The following is an 18,602-nucleotide window of genomic DNA, read 5'->3' as shown; positions in this document are numbered from 1 at the left end:
CCTTGCTCTTTCTAAATCCCAAAATTTAGCTCAAATCCCAAAATTTAGCTCAAAGCTGTGGGCAGGCAGAAAGAAGGCAGCATGTTATTTTGCAGTGAGAAGGACAATCTTATGAAACTGTAGTGGGAGAAATGCATGACCTTTGAGTACCATAATGAAACCAAAAATACCAGCAGATCTTCTGCACTACAGATACAAACGCTTTCTTGTTTAGGTTTCTGACACCAGTTAATTTAATTTAGTACTCTGCTTCATGAGGATGGTGCTCCTTTGTTAAAGTTGGCAGGCAGTGAAGTTTATGAGCAGTGATAATAGCACATGCTGTGGAGGGTCAGCATAAAATACTTTGCCTCCATGTAGAGATTAGCTAATAGTCTTTCCCCCCCCCCTCTTTTTTCATGATGAAGGAAATGAATAAATGTCTGTGGAGGACGAGCAGAAACAGGCCCAAGAACTCTCCAGACCTGTAACGTCAGTGGCTGCCATGTGCATGTGCTTACAGGAGCCGTGGTGCTTGCTCCAGCACCATCTTAGAACCATCTTAGAACCTCGGCCCTTTGTGGAGAAGGAGGTGGTCAGAGTGGAAAGAAACCGCTTCCTGTTCCAAATGCCCTTTTCTTTTTTTTTTTTTTTTTTTCAAATGGCATGTCTTAAAGCAAACTATTCAGAAGACCCAAGATACATTCTGTTGGGTTTGTCAGTTAGATCTTTAAAAGTTTTATGTTAAGAATCTTTAAAGAACTTTGGCCTTATAATATTCTGTAGAAGGATAAGTGTATACCTGAACTATTTTGTGTGCCAGCTTACCTTTGGTAGGAAAATGAAAGGAAATTGAATCTACTGTGAAGTTAGGTCATGGACAAGTTTTGAACCTATAGAGTTTTCCTCAAAATTCCTGAATCAGTACATCTGCATCAGCGCAGAAGTCTGAGAAGTTATTTTAACCTATAACCAGAACAAAGAATGGAATATTAATGTGAGAATAAATACATATGATTGGTATGCTGCAACAAGTTATTTTTTCTAATAATTACTTAGGAATTATAATCTACAAGGAGAACAGAGTAGACAGAAAGGGAAATCACGAAGTCTTCACAAACAAGCAACTAGTTAATACACGCTGTATTATATGAGCCTGGTAGCTAATAAATCAACACTATCTTTGCATTGTCGATTACAATTAGGTAATTTTTAAGTTTATTAATTGAACTGGATGAGAAGAGCTGGAGCTTTAATATTTTTATGAACTAAGACGTGCTTAAAGTACAACAGTAAAGTTTTCAGTTGCTGTCTACTAATGGTGTAGTCATTTTATTTGTGTATGCATATAGTTAAACTACATGTAGTGTGTAAAACTACATTTTTACATGCGTAGTTACACTTAAACTACATGTAATGTGCAAAATCATAGAAATTAATGCTATGTCTTAAAAAACAAAAAACAAACCAAAAAAATAACACACACACACGCTAGGCAAAGTTAATTTATACCGGTGGAGTGTTCCCTTATGCATAAGCAACATTGCCTTTGCTGAAAATGAGTTGCTGGCTATGGGTGCTGGCAGGAGAACTTTACCATAAAGCAGTGCCTGTGTCTAAAACTTTCTAGAATGTTGAAAGGATCAATAGCAAGTATAATATTAAATACTTCTGGACTGTCACTACTGCAAGCCAAAATTTCAATTCTCTAACTAAAGTACAGAAATAATGAGAGAGAGAGAGATTAGGAAGGAGCATGGTAGGCTAATGCCCAGATTTTCTTCCTATCCTTGCTTAAGCTAACAGTATTTTAGCTGCCTTGTTACAGAAACAAAATGTAATAATATTTGTCTTTGTCTCCTCGCTCTAAGTGTTGACTCTACTGACTGATTTTAAATAGATTTTAAAGTGGGAAAAGTTATGAAGAATAATTAAACTCTTACAAGTTGTGAACACAGGTGTCTGTGTAGGGGACAGAGACATGATTAATGCCTCAGCTGCAGGAAGGGTGTCAGTGTGATCTGCTGTATTAACAGACATTAGAGAGTACATGCAGGAGAGCCAATTTAAATGTCATAATCTGTGGAATAAACTTCAGTTAAGTTCCTGAGTTTTGAGAAGCCAATCTTAAGCATGAACATTAGATTTCCAGAAATCGCGGCTTTTCAGCTTAAAAAAAAAAAGTGAATGTTGAAATGCACTGCTTGCTTGCAGATAAAATCTAGGAAGAAAAGAAATCTAGGAGAATATCTAGGAGAAATGTAGAATATTTATATGGTGATATCATATATATGGTATATAATGTAGAATATATATGTGGTCATATCACAGTGTTAATGTTACAGTTCTTCCTCATACAGAGCCAAGGTCACTTAATTTGTACTTTTGCAAGCACTTCAGACTCTCTCTGTTGTAAAACTGGTAGAAAATTGGAAAAGAGCTTTATACATGTAGAAAGTTGTTATCGAACTATTTTTTTTTTTAATTAAAAAAGTACCCTTTTCTGTGTCTTCTTCTTTGTTGTGATTAAATGGAAATACAAGTCTTCATGCTTTCCAAGTATTAAGGGAAAAGAAGAAAATTTAGGATAAACTTTACATGAAGCAGGAAAAATACACTTAAAAATGTAAAATTACATCTTTAGATGAAAAAAAACACAGTACCAGAAAACAATTAGGTATTTGAAGCTTCACCAGCCAAGCACTTTGGTTGTAGTAGATTTGGACTAAGTGTTTTGGTGCCCCGTGCGTCTGGTTCCGTGCAATGTTCTAATGAACTGCTTGTAAATTTTTCACTGTAAGAGTTATACAGTATATAACTGCGGAATCAAAGTTCTAATTGAGCTTTGCATAACGGTGCCATTTCTTTTCCTTCTTTAATTTAATGAGGAGCATCTTTCTTTCCCATACTCCATGGTTGCTTTGTAGCCATTACAAGTTTGTTCTGCATCACTTAGTGCAGAGATAACCTTTTGTCTTTTCATTGGAAATTTGCTGTACACAATTTGTTAACAAAGTAATGAATGTACTGCTAATTGGCTGTAATGAGGTAAGCTGATACGGAATTCTGTATGTAAGAGCAATATGTCTCGTGCTCTTCAAGAAGGGGACAGTTAAACTGCTGCCTCCTGTGTTTTTCATTTTCAGCAGTACAGAGAACCTGTTTCAACCAATCATTCACACCTGGGACAGTTGTGCTAATTTTTAAATAACTACTCGTAAGGCAAAGAGCAAAGTATTTTGTTCACAGCTTTTCCACCTAGGGATCGGAGGTCCGTTTTTTCTCTCACTGTACCAGTGCATCTGCAAAGTACTCCCATAGCCTTTATCTGCAAGTCCTCTTTAGCTGAAAGCTGATGAAGCAAAGGGAAATTGCTGTTTGTGTTGGTGCCAGTTAATCATGCTAGCCCAGCAGCATTTACATTCACACCACTGTAAGAAACACATAGTTAATTGGAGAACTGGCCATATTTTACAGCTGACGAAGGTTAGCTTTGCGGCAAAGCTGACTAATGGAAACTTAATCCGACTGTTAGCCTGTATGTCTTGTAACAGGTTTGTACCCAGTGCAATACTTGCCAGTTTTTTATGTGACTGATTCTGATAAAATTGCTGTTTAGGCTGGTATTGTTCTAGGGATGGGGGAGACGGGATGGAGGCTAAGTGTTTTTTTTATTGCAAAATAGGTTAGTGTAGGAAGGTGCTGTAAAGAAGCATTTGGGGCTTGCGTGTGCTTTTTTTTTTGTTTGTTTGTAAGAATTGCATCCAGCACACAAATTCTCAATCTTATATGCATTTTTCTTTAAGTTTCATAATGTGGAACACTAAAGGAAATGTTTAGAAACGGCTGTAATAAATGTAAAGAAAATACTTGATTATTTATTCTTTTCATAGGGGCCACCAACAGATGCTCCTGCGGTCGATACAGCGGAACAGGTTTATATCTCTTCCCTTGCGCTGCTGAAAGTAAGTGTCTCGTGTGTGTTACAGCTGTGTGTGGTGCTGAGGCTGAGTACCTGGCACCTACCCAGACTTTATGGACTTGTGCTCTTTGGATGCTGTTCAGACTAATTTTTACAATGCATTTAATATGGAGTGGACCTTTCAAAATAAGAAAGTTATTTCTCTTTTTGTGGCTTAATTTTTACTGTCTTACAGTGCCTTACAGTTTCCAAAAGTGCAAATTATCGATAAAGAAGCAAAGGCTGGAAGAACTATCCCAGGTCAAACTTGAACCTCCTGTTAAACATATATAATTAAACTATGTCATTTGGTCTGAATTCCAGATGTTGAAACATGGTCGTGCTGGTGTCCCTATGGAAGTTATGGGTCTGATGCTTGGGGAATTTGTTGATGATTATACTGTGAGAGTGATTGATGTTTTTGCTATGCCACAGTCTGGAACGGTGAGTTCTTGCAGCTAGACTTTTTTTTTTTCTTTCCACGTAGTAAATAATTTTTAAAAGCTTTTCCTTTCTTCCCTATTTATTCAATCTTATTTAAGCTGTCTATACCTATTGGATATAATCTGAACATGTCTAATTCACAAATTGATACCATAAATTTATGCTTAGATAGTATTTGATTGTTTGTATTTTAAGGGTTTCAATAAAAAAAAAAGCGAAAACTTATGTTCTGAAGCAAAAACTAGTACATATACTGTGCTATACATGAGTGTATATCACTGGAGATCAGTTGTGTCCTTATGTGTAAATTATATTGGTATAATACCACTTACGAGGCTTATGAATTGATAACTTTAAAAACTCATATACTAGCCAAGGGAAGGATTCAAAACTGTAAAGATTTGATTAGAAATGTGTCGTGTCCTTAATTGTGATGATGCTATAGATACACTTCAAATTCTCTTTGACAGATCTGATATAGTGGTATATCTTAAATGGTATTTTTCATGGTGTGAAAAAATGAAGCATTTTAATTTTGAGTAAGAATATTAATGCTATGAAAAGATATTTTAAATATTGGTTCATCGTCTCTTTAAAATTGGAATTGATGGTGCTTTTTCGTTTAACAAATAAAATACTGCTCTTAAAAAAGTACAGATCCCTTTGTAACTCAGAGCTCCACAACAATGAAGTATTTAAATTCTTTTGTCCTGATTTTGTGTGTATTCATACATAGTCAGTATACGTAGAATTAGCAAAAAGCTGTTAGTTCTCTTGAGAAAAATCCATCGAGCTGAAGTTGTGAGAAACAACAGGCCAGAGTTTACAGAACAAAAAAGAGGTAGAAAAGAGGAATCATAGCAGAAATTACTTAAATGACAGTTCAAAATCTTTTTTAGAATTTTAAAACGTTCATTGACATACATTTATAAAAGGTATTTTTACATTTAAGGGTGTTCTAAAGTGATAAGGTTTCCTTTTTTAACAGATGCTTGTAACATTGTGTTTAATTTTGTTTTTTTTTTTGTGAAAAGTAACAAGTAAAAAGATTTGAAGTATTACTTCATGTACAATTACCATGATTTTTGTTTCTTTTTACATCAGGGTGTCAGTGTGGAGGCAGTTGATCCTGTATTTCAAGCAAAAATGTTGGATATGCTGAAACAGACAGGAAGGTAAGTCACACTGAGGAGACCTGAGAATAACAAATACTCCCTGCATGTTGTTTAGAAGAAACAGCTGGCTCTCTGCAAAACTAGTGAAGTAGGAGCTGCTATTAAGTTTTAAAAAGAAATAATTGGTCCAGAAAATGGGTGAGTAACGTAGCATGTAATTCAGTCCACCTCATGCCTTTCAATTGTCAGGAGGTTGTCAGTTATGTTAAATCCACATCTTTGATTATTGCACTGAAAGATTAGAATGCTGCTCAGTTTAGTAAAAGATTGATTTTTTTTTTCAATTAAGATTTTTAAAAATTACAAAGTTTTAGCTTATTTATGAGCAATTTGAATAAAAAGAAAGGAGAAATTATTTGCTAAAAGATTCTAGGATTTAAACAAATTTTTATTTCACTCCTACCTCAACAGTTGTCGTCTGCTTGCTCAAATTCTTTTACTGTGGGAAAAACTTCAAAATTAATGTTAGCAAAAGGCTCAGCAGCTGAACAGAACAGTGCAAATTGCTTTTTGACTGAGTTCCTAGTTCTACTGCTGGTTTAATTGATATTTAATCCTTTCCCACCGTTAGTTCCCGTTGTCCATGTCTGAAATGGACTTTCTGCCATGAAAATTCAACCCTCGATGCCAAGGAGTTAAAGAGTAGATATTTACTCAAGTGCTGAAAGGGTAAAAACTGGTTCAAGGAAGGTGTGGTAACAGTGAAAAACTGAAAGCATGATCTTCTACTGCTAATGTGCATCCCTTAATGATAGCCCTCTTTTGTCGCATTTATTCATATCCATGTTTTCACCATAATATGGAGAGTAATTTAAATATTTCCAATGGTGTTTCTTCACAGATCGTCTTAATTTATGCCCTGGTGTTTTATTATTTCTTCTTGTGTTGCATGGTTTTATTTTTAAAGAATCTTGGTGTTCTCTTTGTTTCAGACCTGAGATGGTAGTTGGTTGGTATCATAGTCACCCTGGCTTTGGCTGTTGGTTGTCTGGTGTAGATATCAATACTCAGCAAAGCTTTGAAGCCTTATCGGAAAGAGCTGTTGCTGTGGTGGTGGATCCCATTCAAAGTGTAAAAGGAAAGGTATAGTAGCCTTTTTATTTTTTATTTTTTTAAGGTACTTCAGTCAGAATTAGCATGGAGGCACAGTAAATATATGTAAGTTATTGATTTTTGAAGGCCCATTCTCCCTTAAAAATAAATAAATAATCTCACTGTAAATGAAAAAACATCCTTATCCACTTATTTTGCACCTTACATTAGTAGACCTAAACAAGCTGGAACTCTCTGATATTGTAAGTGCACATAACTGGTCACAATCCTCACTTCATATTTTGCTTTTCAGGTGTGACTCAACATTTTTGCAACTAATAATCTAAGCGTACATTGTTTCAGAGATTTCATTTTAGCTACAAAATCTAAGATCAATTATTAGCAGATCAGAATAGATTTAGCCCCTTAATGTAGGTACCAATAAGGCATTTATTTATAGGCATTACATATGATGGCTCTTAATAGCCTTCATATTCAAAATGCTTTTGGCAATAAAACTTTACAGAAGACTCCGTATCAAGCGTTCAAGATTTTCAGAAAGTGTGCAGATAAATGATTAAGTATGTTAAATGATTATGAAAAGAGATTAACTTGCAAAGCATATTGGGTTATAGTTGTCCTTTGTTGAAATCTCTTTTGTTCTTGTTTAGTTCTCTTTTTATTTCTTTCTAGCCCCATATGCCATTTTCCTATTTCCTGCCTCATGACAGCAGGGAGCAGCTCTATTATCACCTTCACAGAGCTGTCTGCAAATGTGAGAGGCAATTCGATTTTGCTCAACCACAGGGAGAGTGGATTAGAAAAACTACAGAACGTACAGAAATTGGTTAGGTGGTTTACTGCTTTAAAATACTGCTGAGGTGTTTTGTTTGAGCATGCACTCCCATTGTATTGTAGAATAATTATTGAAATGCATCATGGTATATATGGATGATATTAATGTAAATTTATAAATATTTAAAAAGTAAGTATTCATTTTCTCTAAAGCTGTAGTATGTTTCCTGTGAGAAATTATACAGAAGCCACCAAACAATTCCACTAAGGTTTCCTTTAATTTCATAATAGAATATTGTGAATCTGTGGTTTCACTTAAAGTTTTTTTGTTGTTGTTGTTTGTTTGTTTTTTAGTTCTGATTCTTTTATCGTATTTGTTTATGTAAATACAGGAAATTGAAAAAAAATTGTTTGGAAACTATTAGATGTCAGAATCAATCTTACTGTCTTTTAAATTGCATAAAGAGTGGAACAATATATTGGTAGTTCTTGTGGAAAAAATAATGCAGTAAAATATTTAATTAGTGATGACTTTTTTCTGTAAGTTTTGATTTATGCTTGCTTTTATTTTCTCACTCAAGTATGAATGTTGAAATAAAATTATTTTGTCAAAATATAATTGGGGGTACTATACCAAAAATTTAGACCTCTACCTATTAAATCCATTAAGGGGAAAAGCCTCCCAGTAAGTCACAGTACTGTTATACCACGCTTCCTCACTAAGTGGTGTGGGTTTTTTTTTCCCACTGTTGTTTGATACAGATGTCATCTTAAATAAGGGTCTTTGTTCTCCTCATGTAAATAATACTTAGCATTTTTATTTTGAATTTTTGTCCATCTAAGCTATTCTCAGTTACAACTTTTCTTATGGCATTGCTGCCAGTACTTGAGATCACTGGAAGTCTTGTGATGTTTGTTTCTAATGTGTCTAGATGCTACAGTAAGATTAAATTACTTTCTCAGGTTTCACATCTTTAAAAAAAAAATAATAATAAAATTGTTTCTGGCAAGTGCATCCCCAAAGTTTAGAAATAGAAAGAATCCCCCAAATTATGAATAGTACTTCAGATTAATTTCTTGATTTTAGGGGTTGAGATTGGGCTGCGGGATGTATATAATCTTTATATGCTTGGTTGGCAAGTTCACTTGCATTCAAATGTATTTTGATTTTAGATGAACTGTACGAACAGATTTATAAGAGCTGTGGAGATTTTTTAGGTCAGTTTTGATTGTTTTATTTGTGTGGCTTCCTTAACGTGCTGTCTAGTGCCCCTTAGTATCACAGACAATTTGAGTAAAGCCTATTTCAGGGAAGTACCTGTGTTTTCTCAGCACCAGCAAAAGAAGAAATGCTTGTAGAGATAATTTTGTTGCTGCAGTAGCCACTGTACTGGTGGGCTTTTGCTAGTGCATGTAGCTGCATGAGTCCAAGATCATTACTCATTATACCTTTTACCAGCATAACTGTCTGGCAAAAACTATAGTGAACATGTGGCATAGAAGATTTTAATGTGGTGTATTTTGACTGAGATTAGAAGTATTTAAAAACAAAGTCCAAAATAACACATTAGCTAATTTTAAACCTGCCTGAGGGCAGGCCCATGCCCAGGTAAATTGCTATGGCTTGTAGTCAGTGAAGCAGTAGTAGTGGTGCTAGTTAGGGATAAAGCAGGGCACAGGTTATTTTCATGTGTCAGGAAGTTGAAATGAATTCTGGTGAGGAGCCTCAGGTTCACCTCGTCTAACCAAAGCATTAGAAAGCGGTTTGCCCCTGTCACTGGTAGAAAGCTAAAACTTGTTAACTTCTTTGTTAGCTCTCCTAATCTGGGCACACATCTTCTGATTCCAAGTATCTACTAGGACTGTGGTTTGGGACTGCAATTCGAAGATAAGAAGACATAATTCTCATTGTTTAAAAAAGACATTTTTTGTCTTCTTAAAGCCCTTGCACAGAATATAAAATCCACATATAAAAATTAAATTCCCAAATATTGTAGGACACAAGAAAGACAGGCAACTCTAGTACTGGTCTTGTAACTTTACACATATATATTTTTACACAAGCAGTATTCTTTTCCATGACTACATACCATATATTCAATATTTAGGCTAATAGATTTCCAGTTGCTTGTAAAAACTCATATGTTGTATAAAATTTTAACTCAGGTCAGTGTTAGCAGAACCCAGAGAGAAAAAGCATTGTTTTATCTTTTTTTTTTTTTTTTTTTTGTAATTGATTTTTGTGAATAAATTCAAAGTAAGCATGGTAAAATGTGGAGAGTGGAGCAACCTGTCTAGCTGTCACTTTATCTTGTACTTTTTACAAAACCCTTTTTGTAAAAATATATATATATATATATATATATATATATATAAATAAATCTTCAGTTTTCCAGTCTGTGAAATGGGAGTTATAATACATATTTAGAATATTCCACAGAAGTAATTTCATTAAAGATCTGGATTAAAGCTAAATATTGATATTTTATATTTCTTTCCAACATACATTTTGAAATCTCTGTACAGAGAACTATATACCTTTGCCAAATGTTAAAAATAAATTTTTTTGGACCTTAACTTAGCAGCTGTTCCTCACCTCTTAAGGAAAATATAAGTACATTAAATCCACTGTAATGTAATTTCTTTCACTCTATAAATCCACTGTAATGTAATTTCTTTCACTCTACAAACATTATCTATATGTTAACACTCATGTTAAATATAGAGGTGTTTTCTTTTTTTAACTATTTTAAATTTAGTCTTTAGTTTACTTGTTTAACTATATTAGAAACCTTTATTTAGAAAAAGTCACCACTTAAAATGGTTTGCTTTTCTGATAGGTAGTTCATTGGTTTCCCTTGATTAATAATTGCTGACAGGAAGTTTTGTGAAATATCTAAAATGGTCAGGAGTCTGTTTTCTACATCTGAGAAGTTTGTTGGCACATGTTGGTGTTTAGTATGGTGTGTAACAAAATCTCTTGTTCATACAGCAAATTTCATGTCTGTTGCGCTGTTACTTTTCCCAGCAAAGCTCTGTCAGAAATATTGGTAGGAAGATCTGTTGTTTCATGGCAAAAATCTATTTTCAAAAATATTTGTTTTCTGAGGAAGACTTGTCTTTGATAAATTTTTATAAATTGTACTTTGCATGTTTGTCACCTCCTGACAGATGAAAACAAACATGCTGTGCATCTTAATCCTATGTGTGGACTGTATCCTGCCACCTCCGTAAAAGAGGTTTTTGCTGTGGTGTATCTTAATCTCATTCAGAGAATGCAAGAAGAAAAAAAAATAACATTTGGGTAGCCAGGTAACAGAAATCATTCAGGTCAGAAGTAAACTCAGAATATCATCTAGTCCAGCTTTGTGTGCAACAAAGGCTCCGTTGAGTTCAGACCCAAATCACTTAGGGTTTTGTCTACTTGAGTCTTGTGATGCCACAGTCTTATGGGGATATCTGTCCCAATGCTTTATTAGTCTGCAAGTGGCTTTTTTGTGTATGTGCGTATGTTTTCTGGTGGTTATTTTTGTCTCTGAATATAGTCAGCAGCTCCCTATTTCAGTTGATAACTGCTGTCTCTTTCTCCTTCCACATCAGTGAAGATCCTGGTTCTGTGATCTCAGTAGCCTCCTTTTCTGCAATTGCAAGGTCTGATGCTTCAAACAGAAGCCAGAATGTGAGCGTTAGACTAAAACCATTTTGTTTGATTTTTTTTTTTTTTCCAGTGGGACCTCTGAATTGCTTACCTTGGTTCAATTTATGAAATCTTTTTAATTTAATTCTAAAATGAGTCTAACAAATGTGATGAACAGTTATCATTTATTCTTTTATTTGTTTTTAAAATGTGAAATAAAAATATCCTTTTTGTGCTCCCAGAAGTCCCAAAGAGGTACCATTTTACTGTATGTATACATGTATGATTTGTCCTGAAATAGCAAATTTCTGGAGAGCTTAGCTGAACTGCTGCTGGAGATCTAGAGCAAAATCGAGTTTGTCCAAAGTCAAGGTCATCTTGAGCAAGGGCAAGGCTTTAAAATCCTTTTGAACTGGTCATGGAGAAAAATAATGCCTTTTAAATAAGTATGGTGGCTCAAATTAGTTACTGTAGAATTTTGTAGTGTTCCAGTATATTTTGAATTTTATTTTCCATTTTTTGAAATGGACAAAACTTAAATAGGCATAGTATGAAAGACTAGAATGCCACTACAAAACTGATGTATCATACAGTTGAACAGAGGCTTGTTCTATTTGCTGAATGACCTGTTTGGGTGCTGTCTTCCATAAAGACCCCCAACTTGGTACTTGTGTTAATTCTAGATCTAGGTGTCAACTTGTGTATCAGTGATACGGTTTTGTCAATACCTGATTTTAGTTTTTAACTCTTTGGAGGAATAGAGGGACTTTTTGTCTGATGTTGAACATAAGAATAGTGGTTTTGTTTATGATTTGATAAAAAGTAGTCTAAAAGAAGAAGCCAAAAGCGAGCAGAGAACTAACGATGATTCTTCTGAATGCTGGAATTGCCATCTGTCCTCAAGAATTTTCTTCAGCTGAACATAAGTCTTACGCTAGTTTCTAATAGTTTGTATGCTTTCAGACCTCCACTCTTCTCCACTACTATTATTTTCCTTTTGTACCTTTCCTTTTCCCTTGATTATTTAGAGGAGATAGTGACTGCTTTTAAGGAGGCAGAAAAAAACAATTGGTAAAATGAGATATGTGGAGAGACTAGTATAACACCTGAAATTTGACATTGAAAGTGGCCCATTAAGAATTAAACTTGTGAGAACTTTGAGTAAACACATAGGAGCCACCTATCAAGTTTTTTTGTTTGGTTGGTTGGTTGGTTTGTTTTTTTACAAGGACAATTTTCCCTCCCTAGTTGATGCATTTGTCTTAGTAGTCATTATCTTAATAAATCTTTCTGAGAAACAAGGCAAATTCAAGTCATTAGCAGCTTGAAATTATTGGTTAAAAAATAAATGAAAGCGACTATATTGTCACTGCTGCTTTGAGACATGGTTGCTTTGTATTATTATGCAGATAATATTTTTCAATAAAGTATCTTCTAAAGCATGTAATACCTACAATTTTATGTCAGAATATTTTATGCCTGAAACAGACCATTTTCAGAATTGCACTTGCTAACGTTATTTTCTGTTGTAAATGAAAAATTCTAAAATACGGAAGGGAGCTTTATGTTGTGTAATTTTGATTACAGCTGTTTGAGATCAGGGATTATATTGTCCTGTACATTTTGTACAACGTGTAGTACATTGAGATACTCTTACAGTATGTATAAAAAAACTTTCATCCTTGAGTATTGTATCATTACTGGTCATTAATATTGATATATTAGTAATTTGTGAATTTGGAGATTAAAGTGAATAAATACCATAGCTGAGAAATAGCACTGGAGCACAAAGCTTTGATACTTTTCATTATCACAATTTGCATTGTAATAATGCAAAGGAAAGAAAGGAAATGTCACAATTATTGTCATAAATAATTACAGGAACACAATATCATGCATTTGTAATGTGATTGTAGCCTTTTAGTTGCCAAAACTCGAAAACGAAGTCTGCAATTAATTCTTAGAAAAACCTTTTATGGCAATGTTGCATCTTTGTGCAGTTTTCCGTTCTTTCCACCTTTCATCTTTGTGTACTTTTCCATTTACATTTGTCACTAAACCCAGTCAACAAAAGCGTCAACTGATATAGCATCCTGTGATATGAATGGCAATCATCCTTGGCAAGAGCAGGATTACGTCTTCCATGTAACAAAAAGCTAAGTAACCACCAAATAACTGTAGAACTCATCCATGGCACTTCTTAACATGGACTGGTGCATTTGGTGTAGTAGCCTCCATAACAGGGACTGAAACTTCCTACTTGGATGTAGGCAAGAACTGAGCCAGATTTGGAGAATAAGGAAGTAGACAACATTTGTGTTGGTTTTAATTTACTACTCATTCAATAAAGACTGACGCTTTTTTTCCTGAAGAATCATTCGTAAGAGATGCGTTGCATCTGCACAACTGTGTAGGACACTTGGTGTTCATCTGTGCATTTCAGTTCAGGATATGAGTTTTCTAAACCTAGGCATAAATGACTAAGCATTGAACTGCCGTATTACTGCTGCTATACCACTCGTTTTCTACTGTTTTATTTGAAAGCCAGCGTTTTAATTGTAATTGCATGAACTCAGAATAACATGTTTTGCATATGTTAATTCCTAATTTTTTTTTAGTGGGATGCTAAAACTGTTAATATCAGTGCTGGTGTTCTAAACGCTGGTGTTTGTTGTGCAACATCCTTTGGACTTGCTGTGTTTAAATTAGCAACGTATGCTTACCTATTAAACCATTTACATAGGTTACTTCAGTTCATGCCCTTCCCTAAAACAAAAAAAAGTTCCAAGAAGACTTTTTGTTGAAAAGTATTAAATGTTTAATTTCCTTTTGCCATGGTGGATGTAGAATAGTCCATTTATCTTCATTAAGGCATATAGCTTTAAAACTTGTGGCTTTGCTACTTGTGAGTTATGGATGCATGCCCTCACTTGTCAAGATAAATGTATTATACTGTAGTTCTCTCCCCTCCCAGTATGGATGTTCAAGTTGTACAGCAGATTTGACCACAAATAAGCAATTCTCTAAGGATAGAGAAGGAAAATGCACATACTCCTAGGAATATATTTTCCAGAGCTAAAATTGACATTTTATAAATAATTTCCATGTTGCAAACTTCAAACTCACAATCACAGCAATTCAGTGATATGCATTTGGCATGAGTCAGTTTCAGTTCTTAGTGCTTTTCATTGGAAATGGCATAAAAAGTAAGATTTCTTTGAATTTTTTATGTTGTGGGCTTACAGGGGACAGAAGATGTTCTTCACTTGTAGCTGTCTAACAGTGCATGGCAGCATAAATAACGAAATGGTCATAAACCTGAGCTGCACTTCTCAAGTCACATGTTCCGTTTCATTTTTAAAGAATCTAGAAACAAACTAAGCAGTTGATAACAGGTCAGTTGCAGGTGATAAAAGATATTTTAGATGGGACATTACTTCTTTTTCTACACCTTGCATAACCATGTTATATCTTTTGCATAGTTTTCTTTAAGCACTAGTATGTTTGTTCATAAACATATGGCATAAACAATACATTGCTATTTGAATTCCAAGGAAACAATACATTTTTAAAGATAGTCACCATATGTGATACATTCTTCACTGGAAAAAATACTGATGCTAGATTTTTTTTTTTAATTTCAATAAAAAGGATGGCTTACTTCTAACTCAACCTTATCATTAAAACATAGTAGACCTTGCAAAACAAGAGTGTTTCTTTTAATATTATTTGTAGATTTGCAATTGGACTAATTTAATAGAATCAAGCATGTAAAGTACTCTTGAAATTGTCTTGATTTTTTTCAAACAAAGTTATGGAGAGTGTTTTAGAAAAAGTGGTAATCTACATGGCACACTGTCAGAAGAAGCTAAAATAAGTCTGGTTATTAAACATTCTAAATTTTAATCACACCATTATTTTTAATAACCATGTTCACTATAAAAGGCCAGATTTTTATCTAGTTACCAATCGAGGAATCCAGCACTTGTGAATAACCATGAATCATATTAATTATAGCTATCCTCAAATTTATAAAATAAACTAAAGATAATTGTAAATTTTGTTTCTAAAAATCCATTATGCAAGTTCTACTCTGGGTTGGTGACCCCTGGGAAATGCTTGAAAAATGCAGTATAGTTATTGTTTTTTAGATTATTATGCTTTTTTGAAGCTAAGACAGATGTACAAAAAGATGCAGTTTTTATTTTGTATTGGCAGCTTCCAAATATTTAGTATCTATTTCCAAGAGCTGCAATTAGTAAAGCATCCATGGTACTGAAATCCACACATCCCACAAGCTAATTATATTTGCAAGGTCAGATTGAATACATATTTTCAGAAAAATAAAGGGTTATATAAATGTGTCTTCTACTTGGCTGTTATATCACAGTTTGTTGATCTGGAGTATAATGTGTACAATTCACAAATTTGTCTGATAACAGAAAGTGGTGTGTGATTGTGTTTATTTTACTAACCAGTATATTCACAGCAATCACTTCCAAATATCTCTCCAGTAAAGATGTGTTAATTACAAAACAGACAAGGTCTTCTATTATATTAAAGCTACTAACAAGAAGACAGCAGGAATCACACATGTAAATAGCATCATCAACCCCTATTTTAGTCCTCTGTTTTGATCTGTGAGTTGCGCATAGACCAAAGGTGCTATTAAAGACTCAGTATATGAAATAGGCAGCATTATATGAACAAAATTTATTCAACAAGAAAACAGACCTTTAACATGAATTTAACAAGCCTGAGAAATTATAAACTCTCATATGCTGCAGATTCATGCAGTGATAATAAACAAAAAAGGAAAGTAAGAGGTTTCCTTAAGCTAGCCAAACTGCTAATGGTTTTGTTATAAGCTGTCTGCTGTTGAAATGACCTCTGAAAAGTCTGAAGACTCTTGTACTCGGAGAAATTAAATGGTCAGAGTGGTGAAAGAGTTGCACTGCAGAAGTGCATTTGAAAAAAATCCTACCTTCCTATTTCTGGAAAATATCCCAGTGCCACAGACTTTTGTTTAACTTTTATGTCTATAGAAAGAGAATTTAGCATGAAGCTTGGAAACTGTACTTTTTACTAACAGATCACAAGATGCATCAGATAATGTAAGTGTAATGACAACTTAAAATTTTTGGATGAGAAATACCAACTTCTTATCAAAAATCCATGTAACTAAGTGTTTTTTTTTTGTTTGTTTGTTTGTTTTTTTTTCTTCTTTTAATTAATCCTTAGAGGTTCTTTGTTCAAAATACCATATCCAGAGTTTCCATCATAACATACAGGATGACCATGTTGCTGTCATCTGATTGCATCATGCTTTACTTCAAGATATGCAAAGATACAGGGCAGATTTCATCTTGTGTGCACCTACAAGTGCTTACTGGGGCTTTTTTCTTGAATCTTACTGTGGCATAATTAACACCTAGTTCACCCATTGCTCATTAGTAAACTGGACATTAATGAGTCTATTTATTTTGGTATAATCCTCTAAAAGAGAAACTGGTTTGTTCTCACCATGAAAAAAGCAATTATATTTGGTAGAAGCCAATATGTAGGAATTGTTGTTGTATTTATGCTTTTATTGCGTATTAGGTCTAAATTTAGCCTCCAGGTTGTTGAGCATGTTAGTTTCTTTAGGATGGTTGCTATAGTGATAGCAGCAAATTCCTTTAATCTTAGTGTAGTTAAAATATTTAGTTATCATTGGTCGTCATCGTGCAACTAAGATGAGAAATACCATCCACCTGCGTACTCGTGGTGCCCTTCTGAGGTTGTAGGAATTACAGTTTGACCTCAGTAGTTCCTACCGCTTCCTGTTAGTGCGGCCTGCCCAGCTGAGGAGATGTGGTACTTCAGGCCTCACGCCCAGGCAGAACCCGAGGCCTACCAGAAACCAACCACTTGTGGTCAGAGAGAAGACACTAGCTTGATAGTCACTGTCATTCTCAAATATTTCAGCAGCTAGTTCTCATATTTTTCTGTGAAATATATCCGAATGTAGCCTTGAGAACACTTGAGTAAAATGTTGAATTTATTATCAAAAAAAGTTTAATCTGTTGTTGTCATTATTATTATATTTTCCTCCTTGTTTCACGTGGCTCTAGAACCAAACCAAATCCATGGTTTATGAAGCTATTCATTTTTGGATAAACTCAACAGTATTTAGTGAATTTCTCATTTAAACTCAATCAAGGAGCACGGCCACTAAGAACTCAAGTTATAAAGCAGCTCCTCACAATTTTGGGATAGTGCCCTGCAGATGTTTCTTGCTCCTCAGGGTAAATTTTTATTTGCTAGATTTTTTTCCCCTTGTCTAGCTTGTCCCTGGAGACCTGCAGTGTGGATTTTTTTTTTTTTTTTTGCTTGACTTTTTAATTTATACTGCCTGTTTGTTATGGTTGGGCATTTCCAGGTGTTCATAAATTGGAGCATCTGGTTAAAATGGAACATGGAGAGATAAATACAATAGCTTGTCACAGGCGTTTTGAGATAGAGAAAAATCTGTTAATAATAAAAAAGGAAAAATACAATTACTTTATATCTTTCAACAAGGAAAGTATAGGTATATAGAAACTATTTATGATCATTTTGAGAATTATTTTTTTTAAATAATTCCCTTCATCAGCATTAATAGATGGCATTTTTTCTTTACTGCGTATTAAAAGTAATTAGTTTTTATTATTTTTCAAAAAGGGATTGCCACTGTTAACTGACATTAATCGGGTCGCTATCTAATATTTTAATAAAAACATGTTTTGTACACTTTCCGCAGGCTTTTTTAAGACGTGATATATGCAGAATATATATATCATTACATATATTGGGCAGACACAGCTGGCAAGGTAGCTGAGAGTCTGCCCTGTAGGCCATAGTGGTACTGAGTTACTCAACACAGATGAAATAGTTTGGTCTAAAAAAATAACAGTGATGGGTTACTAGTCTTTTTGAGTTTACAGTTGGATAAATATTAATTTTATTTAAATACCTGCCTAAACAATTAACTTGCATTAATTTTATTTACACGTGAATAACCTCAGTGACCTCAATAATTCTATTATAGTCTTAATCAAATTGCATATGTATTTAGTTAACATTGCTGTAAATCAAGAAGAAAATGCTAGAATAATGTAGGAGACCTGATGTCACTTTCTCTGCAGACTTCTGGTAGCAAACAGTGTTTGATTTTTTGCTTGTTCAAGACAAAAGATTTGATTCAGCTCTAATTCCTCAGAATATCAAACTAGTCATATAAATGTATTTGTTGTTGGTCATAGTATGGAGAGGAAGAGAATAAAAATGAGTGCAGTAAAAGCACTAAAATGAGATTTAAACTATTTAGCTAAAAGAACTGGGATAACTCCTCGAAGCTAGACAGAAAAGATGTCTGCGAGTATGGTGAGAGCTATTTGTGGGTGGCATACGGCTGTGTTTGACCACAAGTCTGGCTTAAAAGACCAGGGCCCAAACAAGAAAGGTCAGCTTGAGGTTAATCTGTAATGGCGAGTACCCAGCAAGAGTAGCTTCGCGTGTGTTGCTGGTATGTTCTCAGCTCCACCTGACATAGACATTG

General features: G+C 34.3%; 1 protein-coding gene across 4 annotated transcripts in view; it reads left to right on the top strand.

The window, feature by feature from the left end:
- Nucleotides 1-18,602, top strand: part of PSMD14 (proteasome 26S subunit, non-ATPase 14) — a 45,750-nt gene that overhangs the window by 17,865 nt on the left and 9,283 nt on the right. For all 4 annotated transcript variants that reach the window (XM_084524214.1, XM_084524215.1, XM_084524217.1 and 1 more), the window contains 4 exons: nucleotides 3,873-3,944; nucleotides 4,265-4,384; nucleotides 5,489-5,559; nucleotides 6,492-6,642. In XM_084524214.1, coding sequence (XP_084380340.1) covers nucleotides 3,873-3,944; nucleotides 4,265-4,384; nucleotides 5,489-5,559; nucleotides 6,492-6,642 — 414 coding nt within the window. The remainder of the gene's footprint in view (nucleotides 1-3,872; nucleotides 3,945-4,264; nucleotides 4,385-5,488; nucleotides 5,560-6,491; nucleotides 6,643-18,602) is intronic.

This window comes from Aythya ferina (genome assembly GCF_964211825.1).
Source record: "Aythya ferina genome assembly, chromosome: 6".
In the NCBI taxonomy this organism is placed as follows: domain Eukaryota; kingdom Metazoa; phylum Chordata; class Aves; order Anseriformes; family Anatidae; genus Aythya; species Aythya ferina.
This window is presented reverse-complemented; position numbering and strand designations above follow the sequence as displayed.